The 17,418-nt window shown below is 42.5% G+C and overlaps 2 protein-coding genes across 2 annotated transcripts; both read right to left on the minus strand.

Moving 5' to 3' along the window:
- Positions 1-2,891: 2,891 nt before the first annotated feature.
- On the minus strand, positions 2,892-5,352 carry LOC150064004 (protocadherin alpha-11-like). The gene has a single exon (XM_090331375.1). The coding sequence runs from the start codon at positions 5,283-5,285 to the stop codon at positions 2,892-2,894; it is 2,394 nt and encodes a 797-aa protein (XP_090187501.1). The 5' UTR covers positions 5,286-5,352.
- Positions 5,353-7,527: 2,175 nt separating this feature from the next.
- LOC150064005 (protocadherin alpha-10-like) lies at positions 7,528-13,783 on the minus strand. The gene is made up of 2 exons (XM_090331376.1): positions 11,274-13,783; positions 7,528-7,729 (listed from the first exon to the last, which is right to left on the minus strand). The coding sequence occupies exons 1-2, from the start codon at positions 13,650-13,652 to the stop codon at positions 7,724-7,726; spliced, it is 2,385 nt and encodes a 794-aa protein (XP_090187502.1). The 5' UTR covers positions 13,653-13,783; the 3' UTR covers positions 7,528-7,723.
- Positions 13,784-17,418: the final 3,635 nt, after the last annotated feature.

Raw genomic sequence — 17,418 nt, forward strand, 5'->3', positions numbered from 1 at the left:
ATAGTCTTTTATATTTAATAATGAGAAATGAGAGACCTTGGTATAACAAATAAAATACAACTGATTTTAATTTTAAAATAAAACTGTTTGAATAATTAGAGTTTTACATTCCTAAAGAAAAATAAACATGTAAACTTTAAAAAAAAGAACTGAGAATAGTTCCAGAAGCATATGTCAGTTCTAAAACTGGCTCTTAATTGATAAGGAACATTTGAATTTTGGTGTTACCAGACCATTTATATTACCTACTGTCATCATGACTATTTTTACATTCCATATTTTCCATTTTTAAAAATGTCAGCATATCATATTGCTAAAGAATTTTAAAGACTGCAATTTGTAGCTATCACACACTGATAGATAATAAATTATTAAACAAATAAAGAATTCTTAATTTAGCTTTCCCATCATTGAACTAGCAAATAAATGGAACTATAATTTTTATATTAAAGAATGTAATCTTATCATGAAGATTAAACTTAAAAACCCTAAATATGTTCTTTAAATAATTAGTTCATTAACTATTTTATCATGTACAAGTAATGATTAATAAAATTTAATCAAAATAACCCAACATCTTTTTTCAACTTAAATGATTTATTCTGTACCTTATTGTCTTTTTCTTTTTTGCCATTCCTAGTGCTTGAACTCAAGTCCTGAGAACTGTGCTTGATCTTTCTCTAGGCTAGAGCTGTACCACTTGAGCCTCAGCACCACTTCTGGCTTTTTCTCTGTATGTGGTACTGAGGAACCAAACCCGGGTCTTTGTGCATGTGAGGCAAGCTCTCTACCACTACACCACACTCCCAGACCCACATTTATTAGCTTTACATCATTTCATTGTTGGTATAAAAATCACTTTCCCTTCAGAGATGGTATATATTTGTATCACATTGCCTAATTACAAAAACTTTTAAATGTTTATATTGAATTGATGTTGAAGTATGATGTTCCTTTATGTGTGTAGGGGGGAGGGTTAATGGGGCTTGAACTCAGCCTGGACGTTTTCCCTGAGCTCTTCAGCTCAAGGCTACTGCCCTACCCCTGGGCCTGGGCATTGTCCCTGAATTCTTCAGCTCAAGGGTACCTCCTACCCTTGAGCCAGGCTCCACTTCCCATTTTCTAGAGGCTAATTAGAGTCACAGGTCCTTTTGTCCCTGGGCTGGCTTTGAACCTTGATCCTCATATCTCAGCCTCCTGAGTAGCTAGGATTACAGGCATACTTCAGTGCCCAGCTGAAGTATGATGTTCTTGATCCAAGAATTAATAATCTTTAGCTTGGATTCCTTGAAAATACTTTGCGAAATGGTTTAGTGTGTTACGGGGAAATGGCCATGTATGAGTCTAAAAGGGCTTTGTGGTTGAATCGTTCTACAGCATCTAAGAAAAGAGCAGTCTAGAGGTAAATTATTTTTCCCAAACTATTTAGATATGCTTACACTATATGGAAAGAAAAACTAAGAAACATTAAAGATAGACATTTAGAGATAAAGCTATTAAAATATGAAATGTATGTAATTACAATTGTCAGCATGCACTCACCTAAATGAAGATAATTTTTTCCTTTCTACATAAATACGGAGAGTAGAAAAGAAAGCTAATGAGCAGCCAGGCACCCTGTGGCTCACAGATGTAATCCAAGCTATTCAGAAGCTGAGATCTGAGGATTGAGATTCAAAGCAACCCCAAGCAGAAAAGTCATTGTGAGACTCTTCTCTACAATTAACACTCTATAAAGGAAAGAGACACTATGGTGCAAAGTGGTAGAATGCTAGACTTGAGCAAAAACACTCAGGTACAACACCCAGGCCATGAGGTCAAACCCCACAATTGAAAAAACAAAACAAAACAAAAAAACCATTGAACAGATAGACCAGATATTATGGTCCATCTACATACATTCCTTTAGCAATGGTTCATTATTTGACTGGGGAATTGCAATTACCTTATTTATTTTGGAGGCATAAATCAAGCAGTCTTCTGTGAATTTGTAGTATTTCACAAATGTTTGCTTTTTCATAAGAAAAATTAAGAGTAAGCAAAGACATTATTTTAATGCTAGCAACAGGTTAGAATACAAGATTTGCCTCTTTTTTTCCCAAATATGCTGAAGTCGGTTTTCCTACAGCAAGAGAACTATTATGAATACTCAACCCAATCGAAAAATGAAAACGGTGCAAAAATTGATACTTTCAGTCTCCAAAATTGAGCCTTTTCCTTAAATGTCAACTGATCTCATGAAATAAAAAATCACAAGAAACCATTATTAATAAACATTATCAACTATAACTCACAGTGCCCATCCACATGACTATAATTAGAGCTAGCATGGGCTGGGCATTGTGGATCACATGATATCTGTAATCCTAACTTCTTAGAAGCTGAGATATGAGGATCAAGGTTCAAAGCCAGCTCAGGTACAAAAGGACTTGAGACTCTTATCTCCAATTAACCTCTAGAAAGCATGAGGTGGGGCTTGGTTCAAGCTGAAGAGCTCAGGGACAACACACAGGCCCAGGGGTAGGGCTGTAGCCTTGAGCTGAAGAGCTCAAGGACAGCTTTCAGACCGAGAAAAAAGCCCCTGACTCAGAAAAAAAATGGTGTGAGTGGTCATTTAAAAAAATTACTTCTCAAATAACGAATCACATAATTAATCTCTGCCACTTATTATACAATTTTCTCACTGAAAATTGAAAAAACAAGATATCTTCTATTGGATGACATGATTAAATGATTACAAGACAAGATATATGGATAACTCAGCATGGAAAAATCATCGGTATCATAAATTCAAACTAGACTGAATATCCATTTAAATGCTTCCTCTAAATTAAATTCCAAATACTTGAGTATTTACACTTGAAAAGATGGAATTATTATTATATATATTTTTAACTCACCTGTCCAGGGTGGTTACATCCCAACTCCTGTCTCTCCCTTTCATCTTCTCTATCCAAATTGGGAGTCAGACCAGGACTGAAGGCCATGAGGTCGGTCTTGGGCGGGCCCTCCCCGGAGCACACCCTCTGCCTCCTCTGCTGCGAGTAGGACCAGCTCCCCACCGCGCTGGAGCACACCAGCACCGGCTTCCCAGGCGCGCACGCGCCCTGTGTGGGAGACCCCCAGCACCGCAGCGCCACGTACAGCACCAGCGTCAGCACCAGCAGACTGGACACGGCGCAGATGGCCACGATCAGGTACACGTTCACGTCCACCAGCGACGCCTCTGGGCCAACGACACCCAAAGATACCCGGGAAGTCTTGGGCTCCTGGCCGCTGTCCACCAGAGACACCAGCACCGTGGCCGTGGCCGTGAGCACCGGCTCGCCGTGGTCCTTCACCAGCACCAGCAGGCGCTGCCTGGGCGCGTCGGCCTCGTCCAGGGCGCGCGTGGTGCTGATCTCGCCCGTGTACAGCCCCACGCGGAACGGGCTGCGCGCGCCATCCGCCCCCGCCGGCGGCTGCAGCTCGTAGGACAGCCACGCGTTGTAGCCCGAGTCCGCGTCCACCGCGCGCACCTTGGTCACCACGTGGCCGGCGCCCACTGAGCGCCACAGCGCCTCGCTCAGCGCCCCGCCCCGGGCCGGCCCCAGCAGCGCAGGCGCATTGTCGTTCTCGTCCAGCACGAACACCTGCAGAGTCACGTTGCTGCCTAGGGCAGGCACGCCGGCGTCGCGCGCGCTCACCTGGAACCGCAGCAGCTCCAGCTCCTCGCGGTCCAGCGGCTGCAGCGCGTGCACCTTGCCGCTCTCCGCGTGCACCGACACGTAGCTCGACAGCGCGCGCTCGCCCACGCGCCGCTCCACCAGCGCGTACGACACGCGCGCGTTCTCCTGCGCGTCCGCGTCCCGCGCCCGCACCGTGAAGATGTGCGAGCCGGGCGCGTTGTTCTCCTTCACGAACACCGTGTACTCGGCCTGCGCGAACGCGGGCGCGTTGTCGTTCACGTCGGCCACCTCCACCGACACGCTGGCCGTGGCCCACAGCGGGGGCGAGCCCCCGTCCCGCGCGGTCACCACCACCTCGTAGGCCGACACGGTCTCTCGGTCCAGGGCGCTGTCCAGCACCAAGGAGTAGTGATTCTTGAAGGTCGACACCAGCCTGAAGGGTGTGGCGGGCGTCAGGGAGCAGGTCACCTGCCCATTGACCCCGGAGTCCAGGTCGGACACGCTGATGAGGGCAATCACAGTGCTGGGCTGAGCGTTCTCAGGGACTGAGACGGACAGAGAATTCAACATAATCTTCGGGGAATTATCATTGATATCTAAGATTTCTATCCAAACTGTGCAGTGACCAGCCATTGGGGGAGTCCCCTTATCTGTGGCTTGCACTTCAATTTCATAAAACTTATTTTCTTCATAATCTAAAGTTCCATTGACCCTCAGTTCTCCATTATTTTCATCTAGTGTAAATAAGCGTCTTCCATTGGGCTTGATAGATAACAAGGAATAGGTTACCTCGCCGTTTATTCCTTCATCTCTATCTGTGGCGTTTAGCTGTATCACAAGAGTTTCTTCAGGAATGTTTTCCGTCAGCTTTACTCTATATTCTATTTGATCAAATTCCGGATCATTGTCGTTAACATCCAAGACTTGGACAAACAGCTGAACTGTGCCAGTGAGTTCCGGTTTCCCTCCGTCCGTAGCTGTCAGTAGCAAATTAAATTCCGGCGTCTTCTCTCTATCCAGAGGCTTTTTTAATACCAGGGACAGTCTTTTCGTCTGCTTACTAGTTGTCGGGGACTCTAGAGAAAAATACTCATTGTGACTCAGCCTGTAGGCCAGCTCGGCGTTCTCCGCGATGTCCGCGTCCCAGGCGCCCTCTAGCGGAAAGCGGGACTCGGGCTGCTTAGATTCAGAAATGAACAGATTCTTTTGTGTGGCAGGGAACACGGGCGGGTTGTCGTTGACGTCCCTCACCTCCACCTCCACGTGGAACACCTGCAGCGGCCTGTCCACGATCACCTCCAGGTGGAGGCTGCACTCCGCGCTCCGCCCGCACAGCTCCTCCCGGTCCAGCCGCGAATTCACAAACAGAATGCCATTCTGCAGATTCACCTCCAGAAGGTCCCCGCGCTCCCTGGACGCCACCCGGAACAGGCGCGGCACCAGCTCCGCCGGCTCCAGCCCCAGGTCCTGCGCGATGCGGCCCACGAAGGTGCCGTGCGGGGCCTCCTCGGGGACCGAGTAGTGCAGCTGGCCGCTCCCGGCCTCCCAGATTGCGGGGAGCAGAAAGGAGAGCACAAGTCTCAGAGTACCCAGTCCCTTTCTCTGAAAGCCTAACATTGCATACGAAACTGACGTAAAATAAAAATTCCTTACACTTACAGCAACAGAAACTCCAGGTTCGATGTCGAGGTGAATTTTTGAGAAGGTTATAAGGATCCTTTTGCGGCGTTCTACATGATGGAGTCGATTTTGTATGAATGCCGCTGGACTGTGCAGCCCAAGCTGTAGCCGAACTCTTTCCCTCAAGTAAAGAGCGACACCTGGTGCCGGAAATTGTGAGTACTTTCCATTTCACAAACTACTTTGTAACTCTGCCGCAAATAATTTCAAAATTCTTATTTATGCAGTATTCAGATTTTAAGTCTTATGTATGTGGACATGACACTTTGTTTCCTGGCTAACATCGTACTTAAAATTGTTTCTGTTTTTAGTTGACTTTTCTTTTACCTCTCTCAATATTTAGAGGAGAAAGGAGTTCTTTATAACATGTTAAAACCAGGATAACCATTTCCTGAAGACCTTGTCCCCCATTTAAAAAAATCAAATTCGAATTCCCTTAATTTCATTCTTCCTTATTACTTAGGCTTCTAGGAAATGAAAATGAATTTGACCATGCTGAAGCCTGGGGGAGCGGATGTATTTTAATAAACCTAGAGCCTTGTGTATACTAGCAAGTGTTCTAATGCTGAACTACATGCCCAGACTTCATGTTCTGCATAATATGTTCTTACTCATATCAATTATCCTTCTTTAAACTCTTAATTTCTTTAAGATAATATAAAATACTAGTACAAATTTACAGGGATAATTCAGTTTCAACACATGTATCTACTGTATCATGATCAAATCAGGGCTGTTAGCATATGTACCACTTTAAATATTTACCATTTCTTTGTGATGAAAATGCAAAACAAAACTCTTCTACTTGTATGGAGAGATACAGTGCACTATATCATATCTATGTTCTTCTGATACATTTTGCATTCAATTGCCCTTTTGTTGTAAATCCATTTAAGAACAAGAAAATAAGAATATAAGTCCATTCAAGAACAAGAAAAGAATCAGAAATGCATTCAAATTTTGTTGTTTAAAACATAGAAAACACTAAAAATAGAAATCTGATGTAGATGAATTTTTCATTTGACACACATGATTTTTCATCCTCACATTAGTTGCATTGTTAATAGTACTAGATTTCAAAATGTCAATGACATGATAGAAGTAGCCTTTTGGAATTTTATCATTCGGTAAAATCACCATGAAAATATCTGTTTTATTTTGGTCTTTCCACAAGCAATTTAGTTTTATTAATTCAATTGAGATACAATGATGAAATGGTTTGTTGTAGAAGGATCCAGTTTTCAATCAATGCTGGACTAATCCCTTGGTTCAAGGGAAATGGTTTTGTATCTATCTTCACTCAGTGTCTGATATTGTGCTTAAACCATAAAATCAAGTGAACTAGCAGTCAGACCAAATGACTATTGTCTTGAAGATTAGAACTGAGACCAAAAGTTTGGCCTATTGGTAGAGTGCCTACCTAGCATGTATAAAGTACCACATACAAAGAAAAAGCTGGAGGTGTTTTTGTGGCTCAAGTGGTAGAGCTCTAGCCTTGAGAAAGCCCAAGGACAGTGCTCAGGCCCCTGAGCTCAAGCCTGCGATTGGCAAAAAATTGGAATGGAATTTCATATAGTACTGTGACAAATATGAATTTTTGCTTTTAGTTTTCTAGTCCTGAAAATAATTTTGCTACATTTTCCCTAGCCACCTAACATTTATGAGGAAAGAAGAAAAATGATGCAAGAGAAGTTTAGAGAAGCAAATAATTCAGAATATCACACTAGCTGGAATATTTTAACCCACATGAGAGTATGTTATCACATATTTTAATTAAAACAATAAGCTAATTTAAATGTTAACTGCTTAAATAGTAAAATATTCCATGAATATATAAAATGCACTAAGTGATCACCACGTCTTTAAATAATTTGATATGATATTGATTACATAAGATGGTAATAATCAATTACTTGCATGTTTGGGCTGTGGTATTTCAGATGTTATCATCTGAACCACTTCCAGAGTAGAGATTTTGCTCTTTCTGAACTCATCTTTGGAAATAGACCTAAGATCTAGCTATCGACTAGTTAATAGTAAGAAATAATATCAGCTTCATTGTTATAACAATGTGGTAAATGTGATTAAAGTTCAATTAAGTTTGGTCTGACCTTTACTAAATTAATCTGATTAGTTTTAAATTTTGCTTTGTTTGGCCTGTTCATCATATATTAGAGTACAAAGTCTTATGTTCCATCGGTCTTATTATCATCTACTAATATTCCATGTAGTTCTAGTGTTTTTATTTCTTTTTTTCTTTTTTCCTTTTATTTTTGTCAGTTGTGGGGCTTCAACTCTAGGCCTCGGCACTGTCCCTGAGCTCTTCAGCTCAAGGCTAGTACTCCACCACCACGGCACAGTGCCACTTCATGTTGTTATTTCTGAAAACATAAACAGAAGTAAAATGTGAAGCTATTCTCAGAACCTCAAGAGATTATTCAAAATCAGATTAGAAGTCGCAGCCAAGGGAGGGGCTCACACCTATAATCCTAGCTACTCAGGAAGCTGAGATCTGTGGATCAAGGTTCAAAGTGAGGCGGGCACTAAAGTCCTTGAGACTCATCCAATTAATTACTAGAAAACTGTAAGTAGTGCTGTATCTCAATGGGTAGGGCAGTAACCTTGAGCTGAATAGCTCAGGCACAACACCCTGGCCCAGGGGTCTGGCATAGCCTTGAGCTGAAGAGCTCAGAGACAGTGTCCAGGCCCAGTTTTCAAGCCCTATGACCCACACAAAAAAGTTGCTCTCCAAGTATTGTACTAACAAAACTGTCCAATTTGGAAGTATAGCCTAGTAGGAGAGTGCTTGCCTAGCATGCATAAAGCCCTGGGTTTGATTCCTTGACACCATATATTCAGAAAAAGCCAGAAGTGGTGCTGTGGCTCAAGTGGCAGAGGGCTAGCCTTGAGCAAAAAATGTCCAAGGACAGTGCTCAGGCTCTGAATTCAAACCCCAGGACTGGCAAAAAAATGTACAATTTACTCAATGGTGTTGACACTGCTCTGTCATGGTTAACTAAAGTAAAAAGAGTGATTTTTATCTCGAATCATTTGTTTGATTTGTATGATACAAACAAGACTAGATCCAGAAAGACCTATTCACAACTAAACACTTTCATTGTTAATGAAAGCTAATTTATCAAAATCATTAATAAAATATGCAATACTATAAACACCATGAGATATCATTTTAAAAACCTTGATATGGCATGGCAGGTATCCTCAAACTTCTAATCTTATCTATTTAGGAGATAGAGTTCAAGGGATCACAGTTTGCAAACTGCCAGAGAAAAAGAGTATGCAACAAATGTATTGAAGTTCTCAGTGTATTGGAGACAGATCTTACGAGAGCTCTACAGTGCCTTAAATAGCTGGCTCCATGCCAGTGCTTCACTTTGTAATCCTGGTTACTAACGTGACTGAAATATACAGATTGAGGCTCAAACATGGCCCTGGCAGAAAAATCCAAGGAATTTTATCTCCAATTAATGAGCAAAATTCAAGATTGATGTGTGGCTTAAGTGGTACAGCAAACAGCCATGAGTGAAAAGCCTATCAATAGCAGGAGGCACTCAGTACCTGAATTCAAGACCCAGTAGTGATGTACACATGTGTGTGTATGCATACACAGGCATGCATATGCATACTGATAGACACACACACACACACACACAGATGAGGAAAGAAAGTGTAAGAATGATTCTGAATTCTTAAATATATTTATGGGACAGTCAAATTTGATGCACCAAGTAGGTAAATAACTCAGCTTCTCATAGCTTTAAATTTTGGAGTCATATATATATTATGTTGCAAGTTATTCTAAGGACTAAATGAAATAATAGCTCTTAGGTCCTTCACACTATATCTAGCAAATACAAATAATTTGCACAATGGTAGTTCATTATATGAAAAACAAAAACATGCTTTTGTTCCATTAGCTATAAATTTAAAATACTCCAGCAAAATAAACTAGAATATAGGAGATTTTCCTAATGTTCCTCTTCATAGAGATCACCCTCAAACACAACTTTGAAGACAGAAAATGCCCCTGATGGCTCAGCATTTCTATTTCCTTCACCCTTCTTATAGCATGGTTTTCCCTTCCATATGTACACACCTATGCATAGTTTTCCCATCCATATGTAGGTAGGCTGGGAGGGAGGGAAGAAAGGAGGGAAGGAGGAAGATGGATGGATAGACAAACAGACACAGAGAACTTATTCCATCACATTACAATTGTAATTAGAACCCAAAAAAGGGAGGTGACAATGGCCTGTGTCTCTAATCCTTACTACTCAGGTAAGCTCATGCCTGTAATCCTAACTAGGTGAGATCTGAAGAAGATAGTTCAGAAGAAAGTCTGTGAGACTCAACTCTCCAATAAAGAACCAAAAAAGGCAGACAAGGTGTGTCTCAAGTGGGAGAGTGCAAGCCTTGCACAAAAAGCTCAGGGACATGACCCAAGTCCTGAGTTCAAGTTCCATGACTGGCACAAAGTAATTAGGAAACCCCAAAAGAAGTAAGTAACCATCCACATCGTTTGACAGACATCTGTACAGCTATAAATGCAAGTTCTCTAGGCTCCCTTTGAAGAAAACAATTCACATAAATGTGGTATTGAGACAAAAAAAATTTTACTTCAAGTGCATTTCGAAGTGGGGCACTGGCCTCTCACACCTGTAATCCTGGCTACTTGTGAGGATTATAGTTTCAGACCCATCACAGCTAAGAAAAAAAGTATTTCAAGATGCTTTCTCAATCAGTAGCACATGAATTCCATTCTAGATGTATGGGAAGAGTAATAGATTTCATTCTAGGGGGATAAAGACCAGGAAGTGAGTTCCAATCTAAAAATAAACAGTGTGCAAAAAAGGTCAAAAGATTAGCTCAACAGAAGAGGGTCTTCTTAGCAGACACGAGTCCTGAGCTCAAACAGCAGTATTACTATCTACAATATCCACGTCCAGCTCTGAATGCCAATCCACATCATGACTATCAAGTGGAAATGCTTTTATTGATAGTTCCAGGCTCTTATTCACAAGTCATTCAACATCAACTTGAATCAACTTGTCCCCAATGGGATAAGTACTTCCCAGGCATGAAAAGGATTCTCAAATTCAAACCACAAAGAAATATAATTTTTTCCTAATAAAGTACTTCCTTACAGCTTCAGGAAAATGATGAGGAATGGAAGAAAAATAAGTGGGAGTCATACTCAAATTAATCTTCCAAAAAGTATAAAAGAGTAAAAAAAACTTGGGGAGAAAGCAATGAGTCCAAAAAGCAAGTAAGCAGAATTGAAAAGAACCAAAGTGTTCTCTATCTTTCAAGTGAAAAGCCCAAGAAGAAGATGAGCTAGAAACTAATAAATAGATTAACAAGAGAGAAGGATCCCTTCCAAAGTCAAGACTTCACTTCTAATCACTACTACCACCATCTCTATAAAGAATGTCATTGAAAATTAAATTGAACAAAAAACTTAAAGGTGGCTGAACCATAATTACATATTATCAAAACAAAAAATAAAATGTTTTAAACTCAAATTACAAAAGTGAACATAGCCAAAATGTTTTGAGTATATATTCATAAGAGGCACTAGTAGATACCAGATAGAATAGAAATAAAATTTTTACAAAATTTAGAGGTAGACTTGAACGGAGCCTCTATTCCATATTGCAAGTACAATAGTTGTAAGTACAGCATACCATATCAGCAGCACCACACAGAGAATATTCGTGGCAAACACAGCAAAAAAAAAAAGGAAAGTAACTCTAGCTACATGTAGTTTAAATAAGCAATTCCAAGGGAGAAAAAAAACTACGGAGTACCAAGTGACAAATACATGAAACCCAAAAACTTAATAAATTGGTGAACCACATGAATGATATAAACACATGAAATAAACCACAGAATTACTGTACTTACATTCTCAAAGCTCTGCTGTTGGCTTCCACTATCTCCAGAAACGGAACCAGGAGGTACACCAGGACTGAAGGCCATGAGGTCGGTCTTGGGCGGGCCCTCCCCGGAGCACACCCTCTGCCTCCTCTGCTGCGAGTAGGACCAGCTCCCCACCGCGCTGGAGCACACCAGCACCGGCTTCCCAGGCGCGCACGCGCCCTGTGTGGGAGACCCCCAGCACCGCAGCGCCACGTACAGCACCAGCGTCAGCACCAGCAGACTGGACACGGCGCAGATGGCCACGATCAGGTACACGTTCACGTCCACCAGCGACGCCTCTGGGCCAACGACACCCAAAGATACCCGGGAAGTCTTGGGCTCCTGGCCGCTGTCCACCAGAGACACCAGCACCGTGGCGGTGGCGGTGAGCGCCGGCTCGCCGTGGTCCTTCACCAGCACTAGCAGGCGCTGCCTGGGCGCGTCGGCCTCGTCCAGGGCGCGCGTGGTGCTGATCTCGCCCGTGTACAGCCCCACGCGGAACGGGCTGCGCGCGCCATCCGCCCCCGCCGGCGGCTGCAGCTCGTAGGAAAGCCACGCGTTGTAGCCCGAGTCCGCGTCCACCGCGCGCACCTTGGTCACCACGTGGCCGGCGCCCGCTGAGCGCCACAGCGCCTCGCTCAGCGCCCCGCCCCGGGCCGGCGCCAGCAGCGCAGGCGCATTGTCGTTCTCGTCCAGCACGAACACCTGCAGAGTCACGTTGCTGCCCAGGGCAGGCACGCCAGCGTCGCGCGCACTCACCTGGAACCGCAGCAGCTCCAGCTCCTCGCGGTCCAGCGGCTGCAGCGCGTGCACCTTGCCGCTCTCCGCGTGCACCGACACGTAGCTCGACAGCGCGCGCTCGCCCACGCGCCGCTCCACCAGCGCGTACGACACGCGCGCGTTCTCCTGCGCGTCCGCGTCCCGCGCCCGCACCGTGAAGATGTGCGAGCCGGGCGCGTTGTTCTCCTTCACGAACACCGTGTACTCGGCCTGCGCGAACGCGGGCGCGTTGTCGTTCACGTCGGCCACCTCCACCGACACGCTGGCCGTGGCCCACAGCGGGGGCGAGCCCCCGTCCCGCGCGGTCACCACCACCTGGTAGGCCGACACGGTCTCTCGGTCCAGGGCGCTGTCCAGCACCAAGGAGTAGTGATTCTTGAAGGTCGACACCAGCTTGAAAGGCATATTTGGCTTCAAAGAGCAGGTCACCTGCCCGTTGACGTTTGAGTCCGGATCAGTTACACTAATTAGAGCGATGACTGTCCCCAGTGGCGCATCCTCTGGAATGGGAAGCGACAGCGACGTTACTAACAATTCTGGAGCATTATCGTTGATGTCCAAGACTTCTACCAAGATTGTGCAGTGACCGAACATTGGAGGATTGCCGGTGTCAACCGCTTCTATCTGAATCTTCCATAATTCCGTTTCTTCAAAATCTATTTTCCCATTTACTTTAATCTCTCCACTGGCTGGATCAATATGAAAAGAGGCCCGCGTCTTAGGAGAAACCTCGCTCGCAAAAGAGTAAAGAATGTGACCATTTGAACCCTCATCCACATCCGAGGCGTTAGGTCTAACCACCAGGGTTCCATTTCTTGTATTTTCTACTAATTTCACACGGTAGACTGCTTTGTCAAACACCGGAGCATTGTCGTTTGCATCCAGTACTGTAATAAGCAACTCCACCGTTCCTGTCAGCTCAGGTTTGCCCCCATCCGTGGCTTTCAGCACCAAGCGAAGCTCTGAATCTACTTCTCTATCTAAATGTTTCTTTAATACTAGTTCCAGCGGTTTTACCTGCTCGTCCGTGGTTGGTACTTCCAGGGAGAAATACTCATTTGGGCTCAAGTTATAACGCAAATAAGCATTAGTGCCAACGTCTGCATCCGAAGCGCCCTCGAGCGAAAAATGAGAGTCCAGAGCTCTTGTTTCAGAAATGAACAGATTCTTCTGTGTGGCAGGGAACACGGGCGGGTTGTCGTTGACGTCCCTCACCTCCACCTCCACGTGGAACACCTGCAGCGGCCTGTCCACGATCACCTCCAGGTGGAGGCTGCACTCCGCGCTCCGCCCGCACAGCTCCTCCCGGTCCAGCCGCGAATTCACAAACAGAATGCCATTCTGCAGATTCACCTCCAGAAGGTCCCCGCGCTCCCTGGACGCCACCCGGAACAGGCGCGGCACCAGCTCCGCCGGCTCCAGCCCCAGGTCCTGCGCGATGCGGCCCACGAAGGTGCCGTGCGGGGCCTCCTCGGGGACCGAGTAGCTCAGCTGGCCGCTCCCGGCCTCCCAGGCAGCCAGGAGCAGAAGCGAGAGCAGCAGATGCTGGGAGCCCGGGTCACCGGCTCTGGCAGTTAAAGCCATGTCTCCCTTTTGATTTGTGAAACAAAATTTTACAGCGAAAAAGAATGCAGTTATTATAAGACCGTTTTCTTGAGCTCTTCCTTTCGAAATTCCAGCCAAGCTTACAACACCGGTGAGTCGATAGTCATTAAAGCACGGGAACAGTGGAGCTTCTTTCTGATCTGCAGATAATGATTTTCTTGTTTAAAAAAACACACACACACACACAAAATGTACTCTTCTTGGCGAACAGCGGCATCCTGTGGCCCAAAGTGTAAGTGCAATTGAGTTTTAACTACTCTCAAATTCTTGGAGTTTTCTGAATATCTTTACATTTTTGTGTTTGTTATTCTTCGTGGGCTTTTAAGTTTTTTATGACACATTGCTAGCGTATTATCAAAGGTGGTTTTGTTTTACAATTCCATGAAGTGGTCTTTTAATATTGTGTATAGACATCTAAAAGAAGGTACTGCTTTTCTAACTACCTTGAGTAAGGACATGAATAGATTTGTAGAATGTCAGTGATAGGGGTTCCTTTTTCAGTTTCAATTAATTCATCATTTTGAAGGACTTCTTATCAAACCTACTCCTAACAGTCCACAATTGTTCACTGCTTAATTTTTTTTCTGTATTCATCATTCTGAAACATTCGGTATGATTGTATGGATAACTCAATATACCACCTCAGCAAAATAGGATTCCAAACCAATGCCAATATGATATTATTCCCTCCTTTTTTGTTTGTTTTGATGTGAATAAAAGGTTTTGCCCTGTATAGACTCCTACAATCTCAAAGTATGTCTGTAAACTCTCCTTCATCTTAGAGCTCCTTTCCAATCACTGAATCTTCTAAAAGTGAATGAATGTCATTTCCATTCTTTGGAACAAATTCTATGAATGGTATCCATTACTGATATATTGAAGATGGTCCTCTTGCCTTTCAGAAATAATGTCTACTTACATTTTCTTTCAGAATTTCACAGAAAAAACTTAGAATACAAAGTTTACCCCAATACTCATTTACATAATCTTATTTAATGCTTGTAGCCAAAGTACAATGACATTGTCATAAAAACTTTTGTTGATGGCAATAAATTTATCAGTACTATCTTAATGAAAAATGTTAATTATCCTCAAGAATTTAAGTAACAAATTAGTCAACATCAGAATCCATCTAGAAAAACAGAAGCTATTTACAAAATCCCAAGTTTCCCTACTAAGAACCCATTGAACATGGATAGTCAAGAGAATCTTAGATTTTATATAGAAGTCCTCTATGAATGCTTTTTAAAACACTGGTTTAATTATTATAAATCTGCTTATATTTATAGTCTAATTACTGGTAAATGTTTTGATGATGGAAGATCTAAGTCCTAAGCCAACATATTGAAGAAAATAACAGGAGAAATTTTAGCCTGTAGAATTATATAAATTCACAGAGCTACTAACAGAGAAATTCTAAGAATTCCCTTGTTTTCTGATTGAAATAATTTGGTCTTTGGGAATGACTCTGTAGTGAAATTAATGTACATTAAACATTGGTGTTGAGAATTCTATCACCTAGGCCGGGAGTTTGGCCTAGTGGTAGAGTGCTTGCCTAGCATGTATGAAGACCTTGGTTCCATTCCTCAGTACCACATACATAGAAAAAGAAAGCTGGAAGTGGTGCTGAGGCTCAAGTAGTAGAGCTCTAATCTTGAAAAAGTTCAAGGACAGTGCTCAAGCCCAGGACTGACAATTTTTTTTAATTTTCAAAAAAGAATTATATCACAATATTCTTGTCAAACATTGTTACCCCCTGTCTTGCTTTTCTCCCACTTTCCCTTATCCCTCTAACCCTCCTTCCCAAGTTGTAAAATTCATTCCCAGCACATATAAAAAAGAATTCTATCACCATAGAGCCAGATGCAGTGGTTCACACCTGTAATCCTAGCTATTCAGGAGGCTGAGATCTGAGGATGGCGGTTCAAAGCCAGCCTGGGCACTAAAGTCCATGTGGCACTGTGGCTCAAGGGGTAGGGTGGTAGCCTGGAGATGAGCTCAATGACAGCGCCAAGGCCCAGAGTTCAAGTCCCATGACCAACAAAAAAAGGAATCTATCATCACTTAAACATACATAAATGGAAATTTGTCAACTTCCAAATTCTAAGGTTTTCATATACCTAAATCATAGCATCACAACATGCGTTAGTTACTCATTTTAAAATATACTCTTAAACCCCATATGGTGGCATCGAATCCTTGCATTTTGTGAGGTAGAGATCAGCCTGGGCTACACAGCAAGTCCCTCGTCAAAGAAGTAAAAATTAGAAAAGCACAAATCATGCAAAAGGGAGCAAAGTAAAATAAACTAAATTAAACTGGTAAAATATAATTTGCTGTTAAATTAATAGCTCCAATTTATAAATACTTTTCAATAAAATCACCTTTTATTAAGGAAAAAGAAGAAAATTTAGAATACTTCCAAGCATTCCAAGACAGTGTTAGAAATGTAGCTCAATGGAAGAGCATGTATACTACATATTAGATCCTTGGTTCAATACCCAACACCACAACAGACAATAATTTTTCAATATAAAAAGATATTTAGAAAATATCTCAAGTATCTGTGGTTAAATCATATCATTCATAAACATGTTACTTTTGTTTCAATAAACTGTTAATGCTGTATTATTTTCTCACCTATAATCTCTAAGAGCTGGATCCAGATTGGCCACTGAAAGCACCAATACAACAATTCCATGTTCAATTCCTGCCTCAATGATATTGTTTGGGAATGCTAAACTTGCACACAAATGAAAGCATTTGTTAGAAGTTATTTGGAAATACACACTAAATAACATGTTCAATCTTTGTGATGAAAAAGAAAGGGAAAGGTAATTCTATGACCAGAGCCATGAAGATAAATTTCACCAGTGCATGGAAACGCTCAAACTAATTTAAAAACATGAAGCCATAAGTATCACTTTTAATAACTGCTTCAGAAAAGCTCTTTAGTGAGTTTTACCTAGTGGTAGAGTGCTTGCCTAAAAATGCATGAAGACGGGGTTTAATTCGTCCTTACCACATACATAAGAAAAAGCTGGGAGCGGTGTTGTGGCTCAAGTGGGAGAGCACAAGCCTTGAGGAAATCCCAATGAGTGTTCAGGCCCTAAGTTCAAGCCCCAGGACTGGCAAAAAAGCATGCAAGTTATATTTTCTGGCAAAAAATATATTGCCTTTCATGTTTGTGTGTATATAATCCAACAATATTCTGGTTAAAAAGTCTACAGAATCTCTTTAAATTCACCATATCTCAAATCAAAGAAAATAATTTTAAGAGCTACATTCACTTTTCCCACTTACAGTATTAATTTCAGATAAAGTAAACATATTCAGACTTCTTTAAAAAGGGTTTAAAAAATGAAGCAAAAGAATGACATTGTCCAAAACATGACTTGTGAAGGGGCAATCTCTCGAGACACCTTAAGGATAACAATAAAATTATATATAAAAAGTAAAAAGTGGGGCAGGAGTGTGGCCTAGTAACACAGCTCTAGCCTTGAGAAAGCCCAATAAAAATGCCCAGGCCCTGAATTCAAGCCCCAGGACTGACAATAAATAAATAAATAAATAAATAAATAAATAAATAAATAAATAAATAAGCAAGCAAGCAAGCGACTTTCATACAGAGATTCCCTGACATAGAAATGATCACGACATCTTCAGTTCTTGGTTCTAATAACCAATGCCTAATACCAAGAAAAGAAGTAGAGAACAGCTTAGTAAAGAAATAATTACAGTTTCT

The sequence above is a fragment of the Megascapheus bottae genome, chromosome 4 (assembly GCF_031878675.1).
Source record: "Megascapheus bottae isolate mThoBot1 chromosome 4, mThoBot2.hap1, whole genome shotgun sequence".
NCBI lineage: Eukaryota > Metazoa > Chordata > Mammalia > Rodentia > Geomyidae > Megascapheus > Megascapheus bottae.